This window comes from Parasteatoda tepidariorum, chromosome 1 (genome assembly GCF_043381705.1).
Source record: "Parasteatoda tepidariorum isolate YZ-2023 chromosome 1, CAS_Ptep_4.0, whole genome shotgun sequence".
Lineage (NCBI taxonomy): Eukaryota > Metazoa > Arthropoda > Arachnida > Araneae > Theridiidae > Parasteatoda > Parasteatoda tepidariorum.
This window is the reverse complement of record NC_092204.1, coordinates 24,536,605-24,557,851: the sequence shown is the minus strand read 5'-3', so window position 1 is coordinate 24,557,851 and position 21,247 is coordinate 24,536,605. Positions and strand designations below refer to the sequence as shown.

At 27.7% G+C, this 21,247-nt stretch overlaps 1 protein-coding gene across 2 annotated transcripts in view; it reads right to left on the bottom strand.

Moving 5' to 3' along the window:
* LOC107439847 (cell adhesion molecule Dscam1) overlaps positions 1-21,247 on the bottom strand; it is a 221,465-nt gene that overhangs the window by 56,604 nt on the left and 143,614 nt on the right. For both annotated transcript variants that reach the window (XM_043053190.2, XM_043053191.2), the window contains exon 5: positions 19,876-19,993. In XM_043053190.2, coding sequence (XP_042909124.1) covers positions 19,876-19,993 — 118 coding nt within the window. The remainder of the gene's footprint in view (positions 1-19,875; positions 19,994-21,247) is intronic.

The following is a 21,247-nucleotide window of genomic DNA, read 5'->3' as shown; positions in this document are numbered from 1 at the left end:
CACGTGCTTGTTAGATGAGTAATAAGTTTGAATAAGAAAATAATGGAGGAGAGATAAGAAACAGGTGTGAGGACGTGAAGAGAGAGTCCTCAGCTGCAAGATGTAGAATGGTTGTAAATCACTGCAAAATTGTGTTTATAACTGCCTAAAATATTATTAAAATTGTTAGAAGAAAATAAATTCCTGTAAAATTCACAAATACCATCTAGATGATCTAAGAAAAAACAATGTTTTGAACTAACTTCGATACAAAACAATAATAGAACAAAACGGGAATGCGGAATCGTAGGCTTCGTGACTCCCAAATGGAAGGAGAAGGTTTCCATTTCCTCTGTAAGGTTTCCATTAGCAAACAATGAGTATGATGGTTATATGAAACGGAAAAGACTGTTGTTGTAAATCATAGTGCAAAGTTCATGCATGTACAGCAAACAAAATGGAATCTTTGAAAAAGCGAAAACCACTATTTTGTTGCTTAAATAAATATTCCTAACCTGAGGATTGATATTCAAAAGTAAAATAGCTATCCTGAAGACGCATCTAAAGATCTTTTTACTTTATTTTACAATACAATAGAAATACTTTAACAAAATCAAAAACAGTTTCATTTTTCACTTTTCTTTATCAATTACATTATATATTTTGAAACAAAAAGAGGGGAGGATTTTTTGCACAAATTCAATAACGAGCAATAAATAAAATATGCTTGAAAAAGTAACATACGTTGCAATAAATTACATCTTTCTTTTTATCCATTTTTTTTCTCAATTTTTCAAATAAACTTAGAATGAAAACTAAATTAATAGTTACATCAACTCTCGCATGCATTAAAGAAAGAGCTTTGGTGATTAAGTTATCATGTTCACGTAGCTCCATTTTTCATTTTTATGAATCTCCTCTTCAAAGGTTTGTACGTGACTTATAAACAATTTTCGAAGCAAATTTCTCCCTCATGATTAAAAAGCGTAAAATGTTATATTTTGAACATTTTACTTTAACAAAATACTTTTTCGACGAATTTATTTTTTAAGTTTGCAAAATTGAATAAGTATAAAAATCTTAAAAGTTTCTATAAGGAAAATAACAAATTAACGAAGTAAAGAAATTAAACAACAATCGAATTAGTTGCTCTAATTGAACTAGAATAAGGTTTCTTTCTTATTTATAATTAGTTAGAAAAATAATGTCATGATCATTAAAACTACTCGATCACAAAAAATTATTTAAAAAATGGTCTCTTTTGGCATTTTAATCTCTTTATTATTCTTTATTAATTTACTATACTTTATTATTATTCATTATTAAGCAAACAAATATGTTTGAATAAGTATCTTTTAATTGGGGTAAAATAATTAATTAGGATAAATTAGGTTCTTGAAATAAAAAGCTTATCGTTAGGTATAAATAGCTGGACCATTATATATTAAGGAAATATTCTTAAATAAAATCTTAAATTATTTTATTGAATAAGTTTTTAAATGAAAATCGTATTGTCTCTATTTGATCATATAATTTCCAATTACTAATTACTGAAATTATTATCAGTTAAAAATTGCATAATGTAAATTGGTATCATGTTCAATGCATTTACAGAGTACAATCAAGCATTTAACATGATTACAAATTTATTTAGTTGAATTAATTTCAAAACCTGATAAATGCCTTCTACTGGAAATATTAGGATTCTTAACAAATAAAATAAATATTGCAATTGAATTAGTTTTTCTCACTGAATTGTTTTTTTTAATTTTATTTTATCATTTTTCTTTTCATTTTATTTTTGTCTTTCTTATAAATTATTCAGCCAAGCAAGGTAATCACAAACATGCTTTATTTCCTAAATTTACAATTCTCTTAAAGGATCTAATTTTTAGTATTCTATTATACTCATCTATTATTTACCACTAAGTGGATAATGATGTTTTGAATTTATTTAAAAAAAAAATTAGGAATAGGAAAATTAATTTAGCAATAAAAGTAAATTTAAAGGTGTAAATCTTGCATTGATCTAAGAATCTCTTTAATAAATAAATTTTAATTAAAATTAAATCTCTCTATTGCTTAGTTGAATAACTATTTAAATAATAGGAATTATTTCTTTTTTAATCTTTTAATTACTGTCACTTATAAATGGAAACTCAAACTCTAGTGGATTTGAAATTTCTTCTTAGAGGTATTAAATCAATATGTAAATTTTTAATTCAATTTTGATCCAGATTTAAACAATTGACTTATGCTAATTACTTCGTGTGAACTGTATCGTGTTCTTACAATATATGGAATGGGCAAACAGTGACAGCTACGAAATAATGTAGTAGAATTAAAAAAAGCTGTTAAGATTTTTAATTCTTAGCAAAAATAACATATATATTTTAGACTTGTAGTTGTATTAAACTAATCAACATTTTCTTCCCGGATCTAAAACTTCGTAACATTAGCTGTTTTATTGGGAAGCCATTCATATGGTAATTTTTTCCTCTGATATGGTAAAGATTTACCAGAATTTCTAGCCTTCAATTTTATAGTTCTTAATTGCCACATCTTTAGTAAAAATTACAAAACTCAACAGTAAATTTAAACGAGCACATGGTTTTTATGCCATGCTTCAGGGTATTATGATAAAATTGCCAAATATTACCACACTTACCAAACTCTTATCACTTATTATAATGTTATATTTCATTGTTATTTTCTTCAAAATCTTTGGGTAAAAGTAATCGAACTTTTTGATATTCCCATTGAGCCAAAAATTCGGTAAATGTTACCATGCCCAAGTTTTGGCCATACTTTTTCCTCGGACTAGCTTGGTGACCAGAGGCGTTGTAAGGATGGGTCAAATGCTACATTTACCCTTGGTCTCCAATTTCTAGGGCTTTGGAAGCCTCATGCCTGTGATTTTTTTTTCAAATCTTTGGTAATTATATTTTTTTCAATAAAATGTAATTTTTTTTTTAAAAAATGTGTTTTTAAAAAGGATGCGTTAAAAACTTTCTAGACGAAATCAATCGTATTAGATGATAATATAAGCAAAGCTTCTGAAATCAATGTTCTGCAAAATTATCGAAAATATTCAGCGTATTCAAAGTCGTAGAATTATAAAGTTAAAAAATTTAAATATTTTAGTAAATCTGTTAAATGAAGTCCATGAACATAAAAAACCTGCATATTTCCTGTAGTCTCTATTCTTAAAATGTCACGAATAAATATTAAATTATAGATTAAAATCCAACAGTGAATTTAAATAGAAAAGAAGCAGTCATTTGAAATTATCAAGGGATTTCGCTTTTATATGTATATATACAGCAGAAAAATCATGTAATTTATTACTATAAATTTAACCTTACCTCCCCCTATATGTAATTCCGGCTTATAAAAAGCAAAATATACCCCATGTAGTAAGTAAAGTAAATTAAACATAAGTAAATTCACATAAGTAAATTAAACGTAAGTATTTGGGAAATTGGTAAAGTCAATACGCATTATATATAAAATTTACGTATTATTGACGGAATAATATTACCATTGACATGTTTGGTAAAAAAAACTCTGGTATATTTTACGTAATATGAACGGAATGGATTTTATCCACTACCCTTTGGTTAGAAAGCGTTCGTTTATTTTACGAAAGATTGGCGAAAGAATATTCACTATTTTGATTTAGTGAAAATGATTCTGTGTATATTTAAAGTATTATTGACCAAGCGAATTTATCATTTAAATTGCGGTTCGAATTTATTTAAGCCAATTTTCAGCTTTTTCCATAGTTTGATGTTTTAGCTTACTTACATTTTGGCGTACTGTTGACGTAAATAATATGAAAAAACAACGTACTCATTCTTACCCAGCAAAAAGTATTTAGTAAAATATTCTTAAAATACCATTATTAGCTATAATTCAACATTTGAACTGTCGTAATTTTTGTCTTTTTGTTGACGTAAATATTATGTAAAAACGTACTCATTCTTACCTAGTAAAAAGTGGTAGTTAAATATTCGTCAAAGAAACAAATTGGTGTATGTAAAATTTTACGTTTTTTAGCTAATCATTTTCTGCTATAATTAGACGTTTCAGTTTTACGTAAATTTTACGAATGCTTAGTAAAATTTACAAATTAAATCTACGCATTTTTGAGGTAAAATTGACGTTTCTCTGCTACTTACTAGTTATTTAAACCATTCATATTGTAATTTTTCCTTTCGTATGGTAAAAGTAAGAAAATATATTTATGAAAATATTTGAAAGTCCCCGAAAAGTTTTGAGATGGATCTGGTATATCAGTAGATTCTTGCCAACATAAAATTAGGTTAAGTTTGTGGTTATGTTCTTTTTTGAAAAGGTTTTTACCGGTATTGAACAGTTTAAAATGAAATAACTCCCACTTTTATGTTTTTAGAAGAATCTGTGAAGAATTCTCATGACAGTTTGTGGAGTAATAATAAAAGCATTTTTCGCCAACACAAAACATTAGTTAGCAGTAAAGTTTGAAATAATGTAACTAGTAAAAAATTAAATTAAATATAACGAATTGCAATTATAAATTAGTTTATGATTTATACAGACTTAACCATTTAATATTTCCTTAATATTTTTATTTAACCATACATATAGGAAATACGGGAAATATTTTATCATAGGAAATATTATATATATGAATATATTATGATACATATAGGAAATATTTCATTGTTTTAAATATAATTTCTAATTATATAATATGGACAAAACATATCGTTTGTATTTTAAAAAATGGAATTTGACTTTCTTTAAGAATTAGCTTTATCTGTGCAAAAAATTTCTAACCACATCGTTTTAAGCAACATGAATTCTTCTCTTTTACAGGTGTTGAACATTTCCGCTTGTTTTTGATCCTAAATGTATTCATATTGTGAGATTCTCACAATAGCTTGAGAAAATATAAATGTTTTTTTTCTCCATTAAACACAACCATTTAGTTAGTTATAAGGAAGAGGTATTGAATTTAAATGAAAAGTAATTAAACTAAATAGAAAAAAGCTAGTGATAATAATTTAATTTAGTATTTTTAGAGACATTATAAATTTAAATTTCATAACATTTTAAATTTAATTCTTTCTAAGTATACATGCGATCATTTTTTGCTTTTTTTCTCGAATATATTCAAAAGTATTATATATGAAAACATAAATGTATAAGAATATTTTTCAAATAGATAAAAAACCGTCATAAATATATATCTTAAATAGTTTCGTCATAAAATAAGTAAGGTTTAACTATTAAAAGTTCATCAATAGAAATTTCTTGTCTTTTCAAATGGCATTTAAAAAAAAATATAGGTTTAAAACACGTTATATTATCTGACGTTCGAAAACTTATAGAGAGATTTATAGCTAAGAATTTACGAGCGACACGCTATGTATAAATTAAATACTGTTAAATGCGTGACGAAGAATATTTTCAACTAAACCTTCCTAAATGGATTATATTCTGTGCAAATCTCCTCACATGTCGCGTCACGAATTCATTTTCTCTTCCGCCGAGAGTTTTATGTTAAACGAACTGAACAAGCTAATTCTAGCTGACTTTGTTGACGAAGTAAAAGAACGAAGTTACTAGACTGACTTAATAATCCCATTCTATTCATGAACTAGTGACTCATTTAAAATTGAACCTTGATTGAAAGTTCTAGTTAAGTAATAAACTTTCTTTTTCAGTTAAAAAAGGATTTAAATTGAAAATCTTTGCACACAGAATAAAAATAAGGACTTTTTCTGCATAAAAATGTATTTTCGAATTTTTCTATTTTATTTTATGGCTGAAAAGATAATGCTATATTTTCTAAATTATTATATATGTTCTTTTATTATATTAAATTCCTGGATGACCCCTGCGAGTGCGGGACAGGGTTAATCAAAGAAATAAATACAGTAAGTGGTCGAAAAAACTACATTATTTTTGTAGTTTACTAGAACTGCAACTACTTTGTTACAAATGTAGTTAATTGCAACTGCGATTTTTTAAAATGTTGTGACTACAACTTACTTTTGAGTTTTAGTGACTACTTCACTATTTTAAGGAACCGAACTTAGCTGGACAAATTTATTTCCATTTGTATAATTTACACTGCTGGAGAAATTAATTCACACAGTTATGTTCAAAATTTGTTTGAATAAAAAATGTGCTTATATTAAACATGGACTTTATTTAGAAACATATATTCATGTTTTCATAATCCAATCTGTCATTCTAAAACATTTATTTCAATTTCATTCCTTTAGTCTTCAACTTTTTATGTTCTTCTTGATAGCTAATATTTAATTTAAGAGATGGTTTGAAATTATCAAATCTTTGTAATTTCGTTAAGTGTTTAACGCTCTTTTATTTCCTGTAAGAAATTAATTGCGCATTGAAAATGTGTCTCCTTCATTTGAAATATCATTAATGTTTATGAGCCAACATTCGCATGTGAAAACGTGACCAAAGAAATAAATTATCTATTATTCACAATGTAATTATATACTAATATTAATTATACGCAACTCTAAATACTCAATTCTAGTTAACTCACAGTCAAAGGGGCATTTAAAGTTGTGTCCTAGACCCGAGAAGATTTGTACACATCAAATTCGAAAAGTTAGCAAAGCACTATATTTTTTCGTAAGGGTAATTTTTTTAAGGAGATTTTTTCTCAAAGTAATCAGTGATCAAGAAAAGTTTTGGAACATAGGATCAAACCAATTCCTACTACAAGTCTTTCCATATTTATACCATTTAAATAAATTGGATAATTTAACATTACATGTACATTTTACATGCTGCGTAACATTTTCCGCATAATTTCGCTTTAACAATCCTTTGCCTTTTTTCGTAGATACAAAATCACCTTTTAATTCATTATGTATCTTTATTTAACAGATTTATGCAATGGCATTCAAACCTGCTTGCTCAGAAAGTTTCCAAGAAATTCCAATTTTTGAAAATTAAACAATTCTTCGAGATTTGCTTTAAGGAATACGATTGAAAAATTTTACTATTTATACTTAGTTCTGTCTCCAAAAATCAAGTCATTTGTCAGAAACTTAAAGGCTCCATTCAGTGAGATTTTTCTTCAGTAACAAAACTTTCAATAAAAAAAATTACGAATTTATGTGTATTGAGTAACTGTATACATAAATAAGAAATAAAAAAACACAAAATCGTGACGAATATATCAAATTGATATCCATCGATGAATGCCAATAATTAGTAAACTTGATAAAGAACAATACATGCGTCTACAGAGAAAATCCAAGTTTATTTGTTATATTTTTAAGAAAGAAACTTAAATTCAGGCACTTTTATCAAGTTTAAAAAAAAACTAAGTATGAAAAAAATATTTGTTTGTTACTGGTAAGACACAAAGCAGATTTTTTTTCGAAATCATGAATTAGTTCCTCGGTTTTAAGGAATTCGAAATTTTTCTAATTTGTTTTAAATTGTGATTTAGAAAGATTTTTTATTTAAAAAAATACATTGAAATTGTACTTGTTTAAAAATACATTACAAGTGTTCTCTATATTTATACGATATTTTTAAAACAACCCAAGAATATTAATTTATTAGCTTATATTAATTTATATCACATAAATATTCTCCAGTTTGTGAAACTAATATAATACATTTTCTTAATAAATTGCAGTTCTTAAGTATCCCGTAATAATTTCGGCTCTTCCTATGCAACTAGAAGCAAATGAAAATTCCAGGTAGCTGTCAAACTTAGCTGACATAAAAGTTTGGCATAATTGAAACGGAGCCAAGTTAAACTCGATTGGATTTGCATGAATGCCAGACAGAAGAGATATGCTTCGTTTGTCGTGAAAGATATGACACCGAGAAACACAGATAAAGTGCACGTAACACGATATTTATTTCAAATAACAACTAGTTTTATGGCTGAGAAATAAGCGTTCGAAAACGTGATATGAATGAATGAACCCTGTTCCTGAAAATTGGTTGCCAAATTGTTAATGAAATGGCAAGATTCGAAATGTTTGTATGGCAAATAGTGAGATCCAAGTTCAATTCACTTGAAAATAATAACGTTTATATTACTAACCGACTTTCTGGAAAGAAAACGAATATTTATAAACATATTTTTTTAAATAGATCAGGGCTTTGAAATATGAAAAAATCCTTTGTGGTGATTAAAAAACGCCATTAAATTATTTTAATCGTTAAAATGTCCTCTTATCTAGCAATTAAAACACAATAGCAATTAGTTTTTTTTTACTATATAACCACTCCCTACAACTAATAATAATTGTATTCTTTAACTGTATTGAAAAACGTGAAAAAAATTAAGCTTCTTTTATTATTGTTATTTATTTTAATTTATAATTATTTTTATACAAATGTATTCGTAATTATTTTTTAAACTATCTTTATAAAAGTTTATCAGTTCCGTGAAAAATGTTCTTGTCTTCTATGGGCGATTATCTCTATATATATTATCTCGATATATATGTATATTATATCGAGAACGTAGCGTAAGAATTAACTAACTATATATTTTAAGTAGTAATATGAAAAAGTGTTTTAAGATTACTCGAATTATAGTGAGTTTGGTTTGACACATATAACGATTCCTTATCTTTTGTACCTAAGAGCAGATTCAAAAATACCAGACAGATAGATGTACCATATGTTTTCAAGGTGAGTTACAAGTTGGAATTTATACTTTAGTATGGAATCGGCATTCATATTCAAAACGCTAAGCGCACTCTGTGTCTTCCGCTGATATAAGGTTGGAAACCCCTTTTCCGACAAGATAAAATATTTATATTTTTTTTATATATTTCTAGTTGCAAGTAAGGAAAAAAATAAACATAGAGATACGAAAATAAAACAATAATAAATATAAAAGTAGAATGCTGCAAAAAAGAAGTGACATTGCCTTAAATTTCTCTAGCACACTAGTGTACCACACTTCAGAGTCACCATAGAGTGAAGCACATTTTCGGAGTTGGTGCTTATTCATTTGATCTGAAAATTTACAGAATCGGCAGCCAGAATTTGAAAACATTCTAATGGGGGTGGAGATGTTCTATCAGACAATCATGTTCAGTCAACAGAGGGAAATAGGGCACAGCTTGCCTCCGGGGACTGCTGGATATTGCTAAAAGTATTTCTGCCTTCGGACTATTTAGATTTATTCCATCGTGAACTAGTATCTCGTAACTTCGATCCATTATTTGATTGCTGTGATCTTTGATAAAATGAAAGTGATAATGCCAAAGATATCATTTAAAGTTGCCTCGATCTCCTTATCGAGATACTGCCGACCTGCTAGTTTCTGAAAATGCAGCATTCATTAGAGTACCACACGTTTCATTTTAAAAATTAGATCCCGCAAATTTCACCAACACTGGGAGATTTCACCTGATGAAGGTGGTCCAGTTGAACTAATCACCAGAATCGCAGCTTGGGAATCGGAAAATACGACAATTTTATCAAACTTATCCTTAAAAATCAATAAATGTTTAGGAGAATTTCGGTTAGTCTCTATCTCTGTTTCACTAACTATTTGATATTTGCCTACTGAAGCAGCGAGATGAATAAAAAGAAAGAGCAATTTTCGAACCTGCAGTCCCGATATCTTTATGAAACGAGCCATTTGTGTAAACAGGCAACTACTTGGATTCCGAATACTTTCGTGTCAATAATGTCTAGAGCATAAAATTTCAAAACATCTGTTCAGTTATTTTCTATTAAATCTGAACGACAAAAATATGTTTCAATTTGTATTATATCTAGTGAATTAGCAAATTTTGCAATTATCTGAATGTCAGCAGACAATTCAACACTTTTTTCTGATATCATGTGATTCAGAAACAGAGCATTACAATTTTGAGTTTTTGGATTTCCTCAATTTATAGTTATTCCAATAATGATTTACAGTTCTTATTAATTTTTTTACAATACTAAAGATTTTTATTCAAGTATAATTTAAATGAGGTTAATGTTTGTCAATAAAAGCACAGCATCTATCTGCGTTGATTTGTTGGCTCCTGTTATGAGCCTCAGTGATTGATTTTGCAAAAGTTCCAATTTTTCAAAGCTTTATTATTTACTACACTAAAGGTTTTGTAGTAGTTGGTAGTTAATTGTAGGATAAAGGCGTTTTAAGTAATACCTAAAGTTGATATTTCATATTCTCATAGAAGCCCAGTTAGATGCTTCAAAGCAGTCATTCTTTTCCGAAAGCGATTTGAAATTGATTCAATGTGTGATCTCCATTTCAGTTTATTGTCAAAAGTCACTCATGACTTGTTAAACTTACCAGTGTGGGTGACAGCTAAATTTAAAGACTTTAATCTTTTTAGATTAAATTTGTGATCATTAAATTTGGGAAAATTTCTGTTGTTCTTTAAATTTGTGGAAGGATCAACGCAAAAGACTGGATGACAGTCTTCGCCAAATTAAATGACATATTACATCCCGAAGCATCTATCTGATATTCCAGAGTCTGGTAATTTCTCGTCTACGGTATATTTTGTAATTCACATAAGGCAAAAAATATAATATTTAACTAAAACATAAAAAAGCAATGTATTTCCGAAACAACATTAGGTGATCTAAGGCTATCATGGAAATTTACTCTGCTCAGTTTCGTGACCAATGACCTGATTGGGCAGTGGTCGTAATTGCGTATAAGCCGTTTTTGCCTCCCGGACACGGTGGTACCGATCAATCTGAAGATGTGTGGTTGTCAAACAGGGGATCAGACCCCAGTCTTTCACAATGACACATCAGTGTTTTAATCACTCAACCATCACGATTTTAAATGTAGTTTTCCTTTTTTCTAAATATTTCTCTTCAAAATTTTTAAAAAAATCTGATTTTTTCCCCCTTGAAAATATTTTTACCTAAATATTGAGTATTTCAATATATTTTCCGACGATACACCAGATTTTTCTTAACTCAGTATAAACCGAATATTCTACATCTTAAAATCTGAATAAAAATTGATTTCGTAGAAAGAAACCTGTAATGTCTTTCTTTCTTTCTTTCCTTTCTTTTCTTTCAAAGATTGGAGGCAGAACATGGAAATAAAATTAAAGTTCGAACTTGAAAGAGTTTTTTTTTTCTTTTCTTGAGTTGCAGCAATAAAACAACACTTCTAAGATCTGCTTGAAAGCGAAAAAGTGTGTAGTCTGATATGAATCTGAAAGGCAGAAATGCGGTCACAGGGAGGTTGTACAGAACATTCCCTTTCGATAAGAGAGAAAAAGGTGAAAATATCTAAACTCAGTTAGAAAATAGAAGAACAAAAATGCATTTCTCGAGAACAAAAGTAATCGAAGCCGTGTAGTATTTTGATGCAATAAAGAAGTCGGGAGAAATATAATTTTAAAAATAAAATAAAATTTACTCTATCGTTAAATGTGAAGAAAAAATAAGATAACTTATTATAATAGCTATCGGCATAGTCTTGTTTGTTTTATAAAAATCTTTTCTAGCTTTATACATTTTTATAGTCATACTATTTAAGAGAGTCTGGAGTGCAATTTTGTTTTTCCAAGCATATAGTTAAGAGCAGTTTCCTATCGAGCTTTTATAAAGGTAAGACATTAGATTTTTGTTTCTTGGAACCATTTTAAAATATAGTAAACTCTTTAAAACAATATAATCGGTGTATTGAGTTCCGTTGTAAGGAAAATATTCTGAATGTTTTCTGTGTTAATATTAAAAAATTACAGATTCGTTTTGAATTAGAATAGCTATACTCTAATTTCGCTTCAGAATCTCTTGATTATTGCGTTTTTCGAAATTTATAAATTCTAAATTGCATAATTTATTTCCTTTTTATTATATTTTTTTACAAAAATATGTAAAAAAAATACCTTATTTCAGTTTCCTTTAGAGCAACTGAAGTAAAGTATTCAAGTATTCATACCCAGAGTATTCATATTCTATACTTTTTTGATCTTATTTGCCTGACGTGAAACTTGAAAAAAAAATCATAAAATAGATGATCATGGAGAAAATCCTTATAAGTGTCGTCGTTACATTAGTACAGTGTGCAAAATAAAAAATCTTAATAACTTTAACTTTTTTTCCCATGGGATTTTCAAGCGATTTAATTGCTCGAGAATAAAATGTGCAAATTTATTAATGCATGCGGTATTTTAATTTGAAAAATCTGTAAAAAAAGGACATATTTTCAATTTATTATTCCTTTTTTGGAAAATCCAGATGCTTAACCTTCAAAATATAAGGGTTAGCTAGAGATGTCCTATTTTATTAATGAGCAAAACGGTTTTGATTTGAAAGTTCGATTCAGTCATTTTAAATTATAAAGTTTGAATTGATTTAAATATTGTATATAAGAGTTAGAAGTATAAGTGGTCAAAAAGTTCTTAGATTTTGGTCAAAAAAAGTTTTTTTTCGAAGAAATAAGTTATTCTTTTTTTTATTTCAACATTGCACATGTTAAGAAAGCAAGACGAAACTCTATCTTGGGCTTTCATGTTAATGTAAGTACAATTTTATCATTCTTGAAATGGACGCAATGGTGTAAATATTTTTCAATAGCAATAAGAAAATCAAAATCTTTTATAAGTTTATGTCCCGAATCCCTTTAATAGAAGTATGAGTGTTATTAAAGAGAGTTTTGCTTCTAAATTCAATTTGAAAATGTATGAAATGATAATTTAATGTTTGAAAAGTATTATCAATTCTGAAATGTAATTTTTTTTCCATAGATGTTGTTTGATGATTTCTTTTAATCAAGGAAATCACGTCTTTCTGTGAATAATATGATTTTTTATAATAGTGGCGGGTCAATAACAATTATTTATAACCACCTGGTTAAAATGCGACAACTTCTCGCTATCGCCTTTTTCTGTTAATTATTCAAATTTCAAAGGCGAAATACTTAAAAAATTCTCTGTTCTTCCTCTATCCGAGAATTGGCTTTGAACTTATTTTTTAAGAGTTCCTGGCATTTTCTTGGTTTGTACAAATTAACAAAAACTAAAAAACAATAATTGAATTTAAATAATGTTTATCTGGTTTGAAGAAAAATCTAAATCCAGAAACATATTACTTTAAAAGCATCAATTATTTTTTATATAGTTAAAATATTTGAATAGATCGACTCTATTTAAGTTATTGGGAATTTTGGTGATATTCTAGAAATGCATAAGAGAACGAAATATAAGCACATAAGATTTTTTACATCCAAAAATTACCTATCAAAGTATCTGACATTCAGAAACTCAAAGAATGTATTTGTATCAACAAACGCCAAAGCCTGCCAGAGTACTTTCAAAACCACGAAATTATACTTGATTAAGTATTGCCTAACACTCTTTCAATTGACATAATGTTCAGTTATCAGTAGGGTTCCTTAACATTCCAACTTTTAACTATTTTTTAAGAGTTTTTCCACTTCTGCACTTTCTGGCCATGCATAAAATCGCAAAAACTAAAAAGTAATAATTAAATATAAGTAATGCTTTCATGGGCTAAAAAAATATTAAACCAAGAACATACTACTTTAAAAGAATCATACATTATTTTAGTAGTTGAAATTTTTCAGCAGAATGCCTCTTTTAAAGTTATTTGTCATTTGGAAGTATTCTAGAAATACATATGAGAAGGAAATATAAGCACAAGAGTTTTATTATACCAAAAATTACCTTTTAAAATATCTGACAGTCAGAAACTCGGAGTATGTATGGGTATCCACAAATGCCACTGTCTGCCAGTGTACTTTTGAAACCACGAAATTATACTTGGTTAGGTATTGCCTAGCACTCTTTCAATTTACATAATGTTCAGTTATCAGTGGGGGTCTTTAAACATATTTCGGAAACAGTTGCATTTGTAATTAAATGTTTTGACATCGTTAGCTTAAAGGATGGAAATTTGACTCAACTGCGAGCGCAGCAACCGTAGAAACATTTACCAAAGAGACTGTTAAACAATCGTCATTGAAATGATTGATGTTTGTTTAGCACTTGATGATGTCTACTAATTTAACTTCTTAGACGAACTGTAACTGTGAAGTAAATTAAACTGACATTCCGAACGAGAATTTAATGAATTCCAAAGCTTTTGATTCAGCATAAATCAACCAGTAATCTATTGCGGTTAGTAGACAAATGTTAAAATTTTTGACTTGAAAAACTTAAAGTTTAATCTGAGTTTAAATGTTTCGTAACTATGTATATTTTGAAAGTTTCATTATTGTTCCACAATAATTAAGTAAGAATAATTAAGTCTGCTTTTTTTGCTTAATTAGCTTTGATAACGGGTAATTTATTAAAAAAAGGCTAAAAATAATGTGAAATATTCAGTATTTGCGAAACTTTGTTAAAAAATGTGTAACTTATGTAGAGGTAACAATTTCATGAAAGTTTCTGAAGAAATAGTTAAAAACTTAATTTCGTAAGAGTGTATGAAAAGTATTTAATACACTTTTTTACTTGAAATTTTACTTGAAACCATGTTTTGAAAGAAAAAAATGCATTTTAAAGCAGCAAATCCAAGTTAATTTATTGATAAATTTCATAATTAAGGAAAAATGAAGTGAGACTGATATCAGAAATATTATGAGTACTGCACGGTACACTTTCAGAAAAATGGGTTAAGAGTTGGACCATAATATTGAATCCATAATATTGTTTATGTTGGATCTATGGTATCGATGAATCATAATATTGGGACCATTCTCTCATTGAATAATATTATTGGAATATCGTTAAGATATAATAGTTGAACCATACTATCGTTGAATTATAATATTCTAGAATTATAATATGGAATCTCAGTACTGTGATACACAGAGTAGTTTTCCAAACAAAATGTATACATCTATAATGTGTGATGGTATATTGTTGAAAACAAAAAACAGTGCAGTTGTTTATTTTTATTTGTTTTATGAAAAAATGTCTTAATATGTTTTGATCGTAACCAATACGGTAATTTATCAATTAACCTCAACACATCTCATTTTTATGCCGACTTCTTCGCCATGACTATTATATTTAAAAAAAAGGTAACTTTATAAATGAACAGTTTATTAAAATCACTAATAAAGTTTTGTTTTTCTGCTTTGTTAGTACGCAGACTCTCACTGAGTTGAAAAAAACTGTAGATTACCTATAACATATATCCAAACGCCTCAACTAGTTTTGCATTTAAAAGGCATCTATGTTGTTAAAATGAAGAATTTGTATGTCTGTCATGTCTCTCGTAACTCGTTTTGTGACAACGTCCTGAAAATTGCACATTGAGGTAAATTTAAAATTTTAGGCCTTGATCCTAGAAATCGTTTCAATACATCAATCAAGGATAAAAAAATTTATATAGTTAAAAAATTTCAGTTCCAGAAAATTATTTTAAAAGTAGAATTTTCTGAATGGTTTGGTATAAGCTATTGATTGAAATTAAACTATTTACAGTTCTATTTATTTCAAATATTTTAAAAATGTCATCTTTGTTGTTAGCTAGCGTATAGCTCCTAATTATTTAAAAAAAATGAGTTTATTAATCTTTACCTTCCTTAATAATATTTATTATTCGTTATGTTAGAAACTAAATTATATATGTGAGTGTGGTAGAAAGCGCGGACTCCGTCATGAATTAGATTTTCTAAAGTTATCTGAAACTACTTATTTATTTTGTTTAAAGTTCGCGTTTCTATAAAGCGAAAAATGCGCTTCTATAAAGCTAAATAATTTAGAATAAACTGCAATGGAAATGAAAATTGAATTATAACTGAAAAGTAAAAACCTCATTGTGAAATCAAAGAATATAGAAAGGAGAAGAAGTCCAACTCTTCGAATACGTAACAAATGCGGGAAACTGCTAGGTGCGGCATGCCATACCAGAAAAACAACTTATAGGATGAACAACACACTCAGATTTAGCAGAGCGTCCAGCGCGATACAGCGCATGCGCAAAAGAAGAAAAGTGTTGCACGGGAGCTACGTCACCTTTCTCGTGAACGTCACAACTCTACATGCATGGTAGCGTACACTGCTTTGCTAACCCGCCATTTTAATCTTTCTATGTCAAAATGTGTCAGCCGATTTAATTAACTTATATGATGTAAATGTATTGTCAAAGAAATATCTTAATTTATAGTACAGTACTGTTAAGCAATAGCGTAAAAATACAGAACAAACCAACAATAAAAAAAAGAAACTTGTTTTCTTCACCTTAACGCTTCTCCAAACCTAGTATTGGCTAGGAGGAGAGGAGGGAGCAAACCTGTTTCAAGAATGTTTGATGTTATGCCCCTAAACATTATTTTTTCCTTGCTTTTTAATTTTTTTATTTTTTATTTTTTTTTTTTTTTTTTTTTTTNTTTTTTTTTTTTTTTTTTTTTGTACTGAATAGGGTAAACCTTTATATTTTTTTCTTCTTCTTAGATAATTTTTGTTAACTGTATATCTATTCTTAAAGCATTTTAACTTTTACTCCAAGTCGGTAAGTTTGTTTTCTACTTTCCATCTCTTACCTCAAACTCATTTTGAATTGCATATTTATTTTTTATCAATATAGACACATTATAAAAAGTCACTTATATATTAGGATAGTTATGTCGATGAAATATCGTTTTTACCATAGTAGAGGAGTGCGTCCTGAAGAGAACCTTCAATACGTTCTCCCATAATCCATATTTATTTCCATAAAAAACTTTTTTGACGTAGAAACTGGCTAATTTAGTTATAGTTCAAATAATAATTAATTCAATATATCATGTTAAATTTAAAACACCATATTATTTTGTGCAAGACTAATCAGTGAATATAATAATATAACTACATTTTAATACACTACTTGAATTCAAATAATCTAAACTTATTTGATTAGCACTTAAATCTCATTATTTGAAACATTTCAGTAGAATTATTTAAAATACTAAAAATGGTTTATGATGTTTGCTTCTAAAGTAATTACTACACGTGGAAACTGAGAATAAAGTATCGGAACTTTATGATGAACAAGAATATTTTCCACGCAAAGGCTTATCTCACCGATTGTATTAATTTGGCGAATATTTAGGGATGTTGGTTACTTTTAGTAACGCGAATATGTTTTTACGAAGTTGCCACATCAAATGCCTCAGAGTAAGCGATAAACTGAAATTCCATTAACTTAGAGCACCAAATAATTTATAAATATTTAAAAGCTGTATTAAGAAATTTAGAAAGTTTAGGAAGCATTAGAATGCTTTGTTGCTTACTAAGGTTTATCAGTCCTTAATGTTTTTGAAATAGAAAAATGCCTGGAAATCTCATTTCCAAGAAATTAGAAAAGTTGTATAGATGGTTTTTGCAGAATTGTGACACATAAATGTTAGATAATGTGCAATTGTAGTCAAATATAATTTTCTCATTGTTTCATAATAAATAAAAATAAGCAAATTTCTTTATTTATAGTTATAGCATTTAAAGTTCATGGCATAAAAATAATTAATAGGTCGAGATCATAACGGATGCTATAAACGATTGCTATTTTCGCATATAACTGGAACTTAAATTAATTTGAAAGGACAGATTTCGAAAAACTCAAAAAGGAGAAATTTTCTTGAAAATGCAGTGAACTGCATGATTTAATAAAGACACAAAATTTATTTTCATTTCCATTTGAAGGTATTATAGTAATCTTAGTATTGTATTTAATATAAACAATGAAAACTCTGCGTTTACTAAATGTTTGTACTGCGTTACCAAGCATATTCATTTATTCACTTTGTAAACCAATACAAAATTATAACGCAAAAGTTGTGTTTGCTCATTAATTTAAGCATCTTTTATTGAGCTTTTTAACCAACGAGTATGGTTTTTAGTTGCTCCAAACTGTTGTGATTCTTTTAGCTTTTTTTCATGATTGCACCTTATGTATTACTTATGATTTTTAGTGAATTGGACAAGAACTTTATTAATCGGTCAATTATTTTAATACTCCAAAGATCCTAATCAAAATGATACGTATCGTAATAAAAGTTAAATATAATTATACAACGATGGTCAAATTAAACGACTAATTTTGAATCTCAAATCTAGTTCAGACTGCATAGATATAGTTCAACCTGTGCATTACTGTATATCATAAAGATGAGTATTATCTCACTTTTTCAAGCCCAAACTCAAAGAAAAATCAGTCAAAGCTTGCTATGTCATCATCTGAATTGTTAAGGTTAGTCCGTAGGGAATATATCAATTTTGAGTTAAGAAATACTTTTGATGAAACATTTTTTATAATATTAAGGTTTATAGGCCAACAAACTTATGAATCCTTATTAAACGTATATTACTTGATTGCTTATTATTGCATAATGTTGCAACTGTTACCCTATCTGAAGATTTTTTATATTAAAACTTTATTTTGTCATATTAATGCAATGGACGAATTTTTACTTTTTTTTTATTTGAGGCTTTTAATTATACAAATTTGTACCACAATCTTTAAATAAACATAAATTTATTAATTTTTAACGTATGACATTGGAACTATTTGTGTTGAATAACATTTTGCATAAATATTAATTATTAATAATTTGAGATTGTTTTTATATATTTGCTAATTATTTTTATAATTGTCATGATAGTCATTATATTTCTCCTATTTTAAATCTTGAAATGTATGTTTCTATTCAGTTTGATTCATTTCGCAATAAGTTTTTAAGCATGCATGTTTTTGACATTACATTAACTTTTTAATTTGCTGATTATTTTTATTTGCGTAACTTTTTAATTTGCATAAATAATAATTATTAATAATTAAAGATTGTTTTAATATACTTGCTAATTATTTTTATAATAGTCATGATAGTCATCATATTCCTCATATTTTAAATCTTCAAATGTATGTTTCTATTCATTTTGATTCATTTCGTAATAAGTTTTAAAGCATGCATGTTTTTGACGTTACTTTAACTTTCTAATTTATTATCATATTGTACTGGGGTTCTTCATATTGTATTTAGACCATATAACTAATAATTAATGGGCAGTTATTAATAGTGGAAATTAATGTAAATCTAACTATTATTACATTTTAAATTTAATGGACATTGATTATGTGTAAGTATTTCCTACTTTCTCCATATTTTATTAAATTATGTTAAAAATATCAAAATTTGTTACTCTTAATAAAATACTTAGAGTATGGTACTAGTTTGGTCAAACTGATACTGCCTCTATGCAATATGCCCGACACTTACCAGCGCTCTAATTCATATTATTTTCTTGCTTATAACTTATTCAATTTTGAATACTTTGTAAATTTGTCTTGATTTTATGAAATAAACCTCATTTTATTCTATTACATGCAGAAACAAATTTTAACCATAAGTCAACTGAAATTATTTAGCTAATAAAATCTGTTGTTATAAGTTTCTACCTAATATATGGATAACTTAAAAAAGGAGAAATAATTCAATTTAAATTAATTACAAGTAATAACAAATTTCGTACCATAAGACTCAAGGAATTATTCGCTTAATAAAACCTGTTTTTATAAGTTTCTACCTAATATGTGGATAACTTAATAAAAGAAGTAAGATTTCAATAAAAAATAATCTTTTAAAGGCTATAACAGATGTTAACATGCTGTTCTAAATATGTGTACATATGATTAAAATTGTAGGCGTATCAATTTTTTGTGATTTCGTAAGAGTAAGGTAAAAACGTTCTGCAAAAACATCAGAAATTATTGTTGATAATTTGAGTAGTCACGTCTTTTTTTTGTTTTCAAATTTTAAAAATAAATATTTAAATTTCATAAAAGAATATTTTTTCTAATAAAAATATCAAAAGAATATTTTATGATGTTCACTTAAAAATGAAAGGTAATTTAAAAAATATATATATAAATAGAGTTTTTGAATCATCAACTGACCTGTAAGTTGGGGGTGGATTTCCTTGTGCTACACAAGGAAGTTGGGCTGTAGCACCTTCTTCCGAACGTATTTGGGCCTGATGAAATGTAACCCTTGGTAAAGTTGATGCATGGGGCTCTGAAACAAAATAATATTATATATATATATATATATATATATATAACGGAAAAAACGAGCTTATGTTGCAACTTAAGAGATGTATATAAATAGAATATGGAACCTAATGAAACAAAATGAGAATTTTAAAAATGTGCTCACAAGTAGTAGAAGTAATTTATTTACGCCGCACAAAAGCTGCACAATGGGATATTGGCGATGTTCTAGTAATGATTCCTAAGGAAGTTCCTAATACATGCCATCAAAATTTTAATCCCGTGCAGAGGGGATGTTTTTTTAAAAAAGACTTACCAGCAGATCTTACCAGCTGATCTACAACTAAACTTACCAGCTAAATCTTGTTGAGATTTTTATTTTGTATTGAATGTGTGAAATATATTGAACAGAGTTTACTTTAAAATACTTATACCTCTTATAAAAAATGGATCGCCGTGAATATCTTAGGCGATATCAACAGCGACATAGGGCTGAACGTAATTTAGCAGTATTAAATCTCCGGGAAAATAATCGTAGTGCTATCAATGCCCGACAGCGAAATGCGGGGCGAAGAAACGTTGAAATGAAAACGTATTTATTATTGTTTAACTGAAAACGTAAGCATTTCTAAGGAATTATTCAACTGAATTTGCTTAAAATTTTGTATTTTGAAACATACAATTACATTCTTTAAAATGATTAACCTAGCAATTCAAAACTGTTTCGATCATTCCTAAGTAATAAAAAGAAAAATAATAAATATTTACTAAAAGTTATTTTTTACATGAAATTTTCTTTGGATAAAAGAATTGCATAAATGTGAGCAAATTTTTTTCAATTCGCTTAAGCATTTTCCTAGATATTGTGAAATACGCGAAAAGTAAAATTAACACTAAGGGGTCCAAACTTTAGAGCGAACTCCTGACCAAACTATTGAAACCATGTTTCCCAGATTGTGACTGCCCCCAATATTTTGGGGGTCAGAAATTCTAATATGTCGAAAACAAAGTTTGTTCCAAGTGAACATTATTTTTAATTTTAAGAGAATAATTCGCAAAACCCCTGGAAAATGAAGTAAAGAAGTTCTGTCAGGACAAAAAAAAACATTCTGACAAGAAAATACCCTGAACTAGACCCATTTAACCAATGGATATTTATTTTTCAAAATTTAAATTTAAATAACTGAAAATATATAACAGCGATTATCTAATCATCAAAATTTGCTGCAGTGTTTCGTTTTGCAAATTTATTTTATCAGCAGATTTAGTTTTATATATA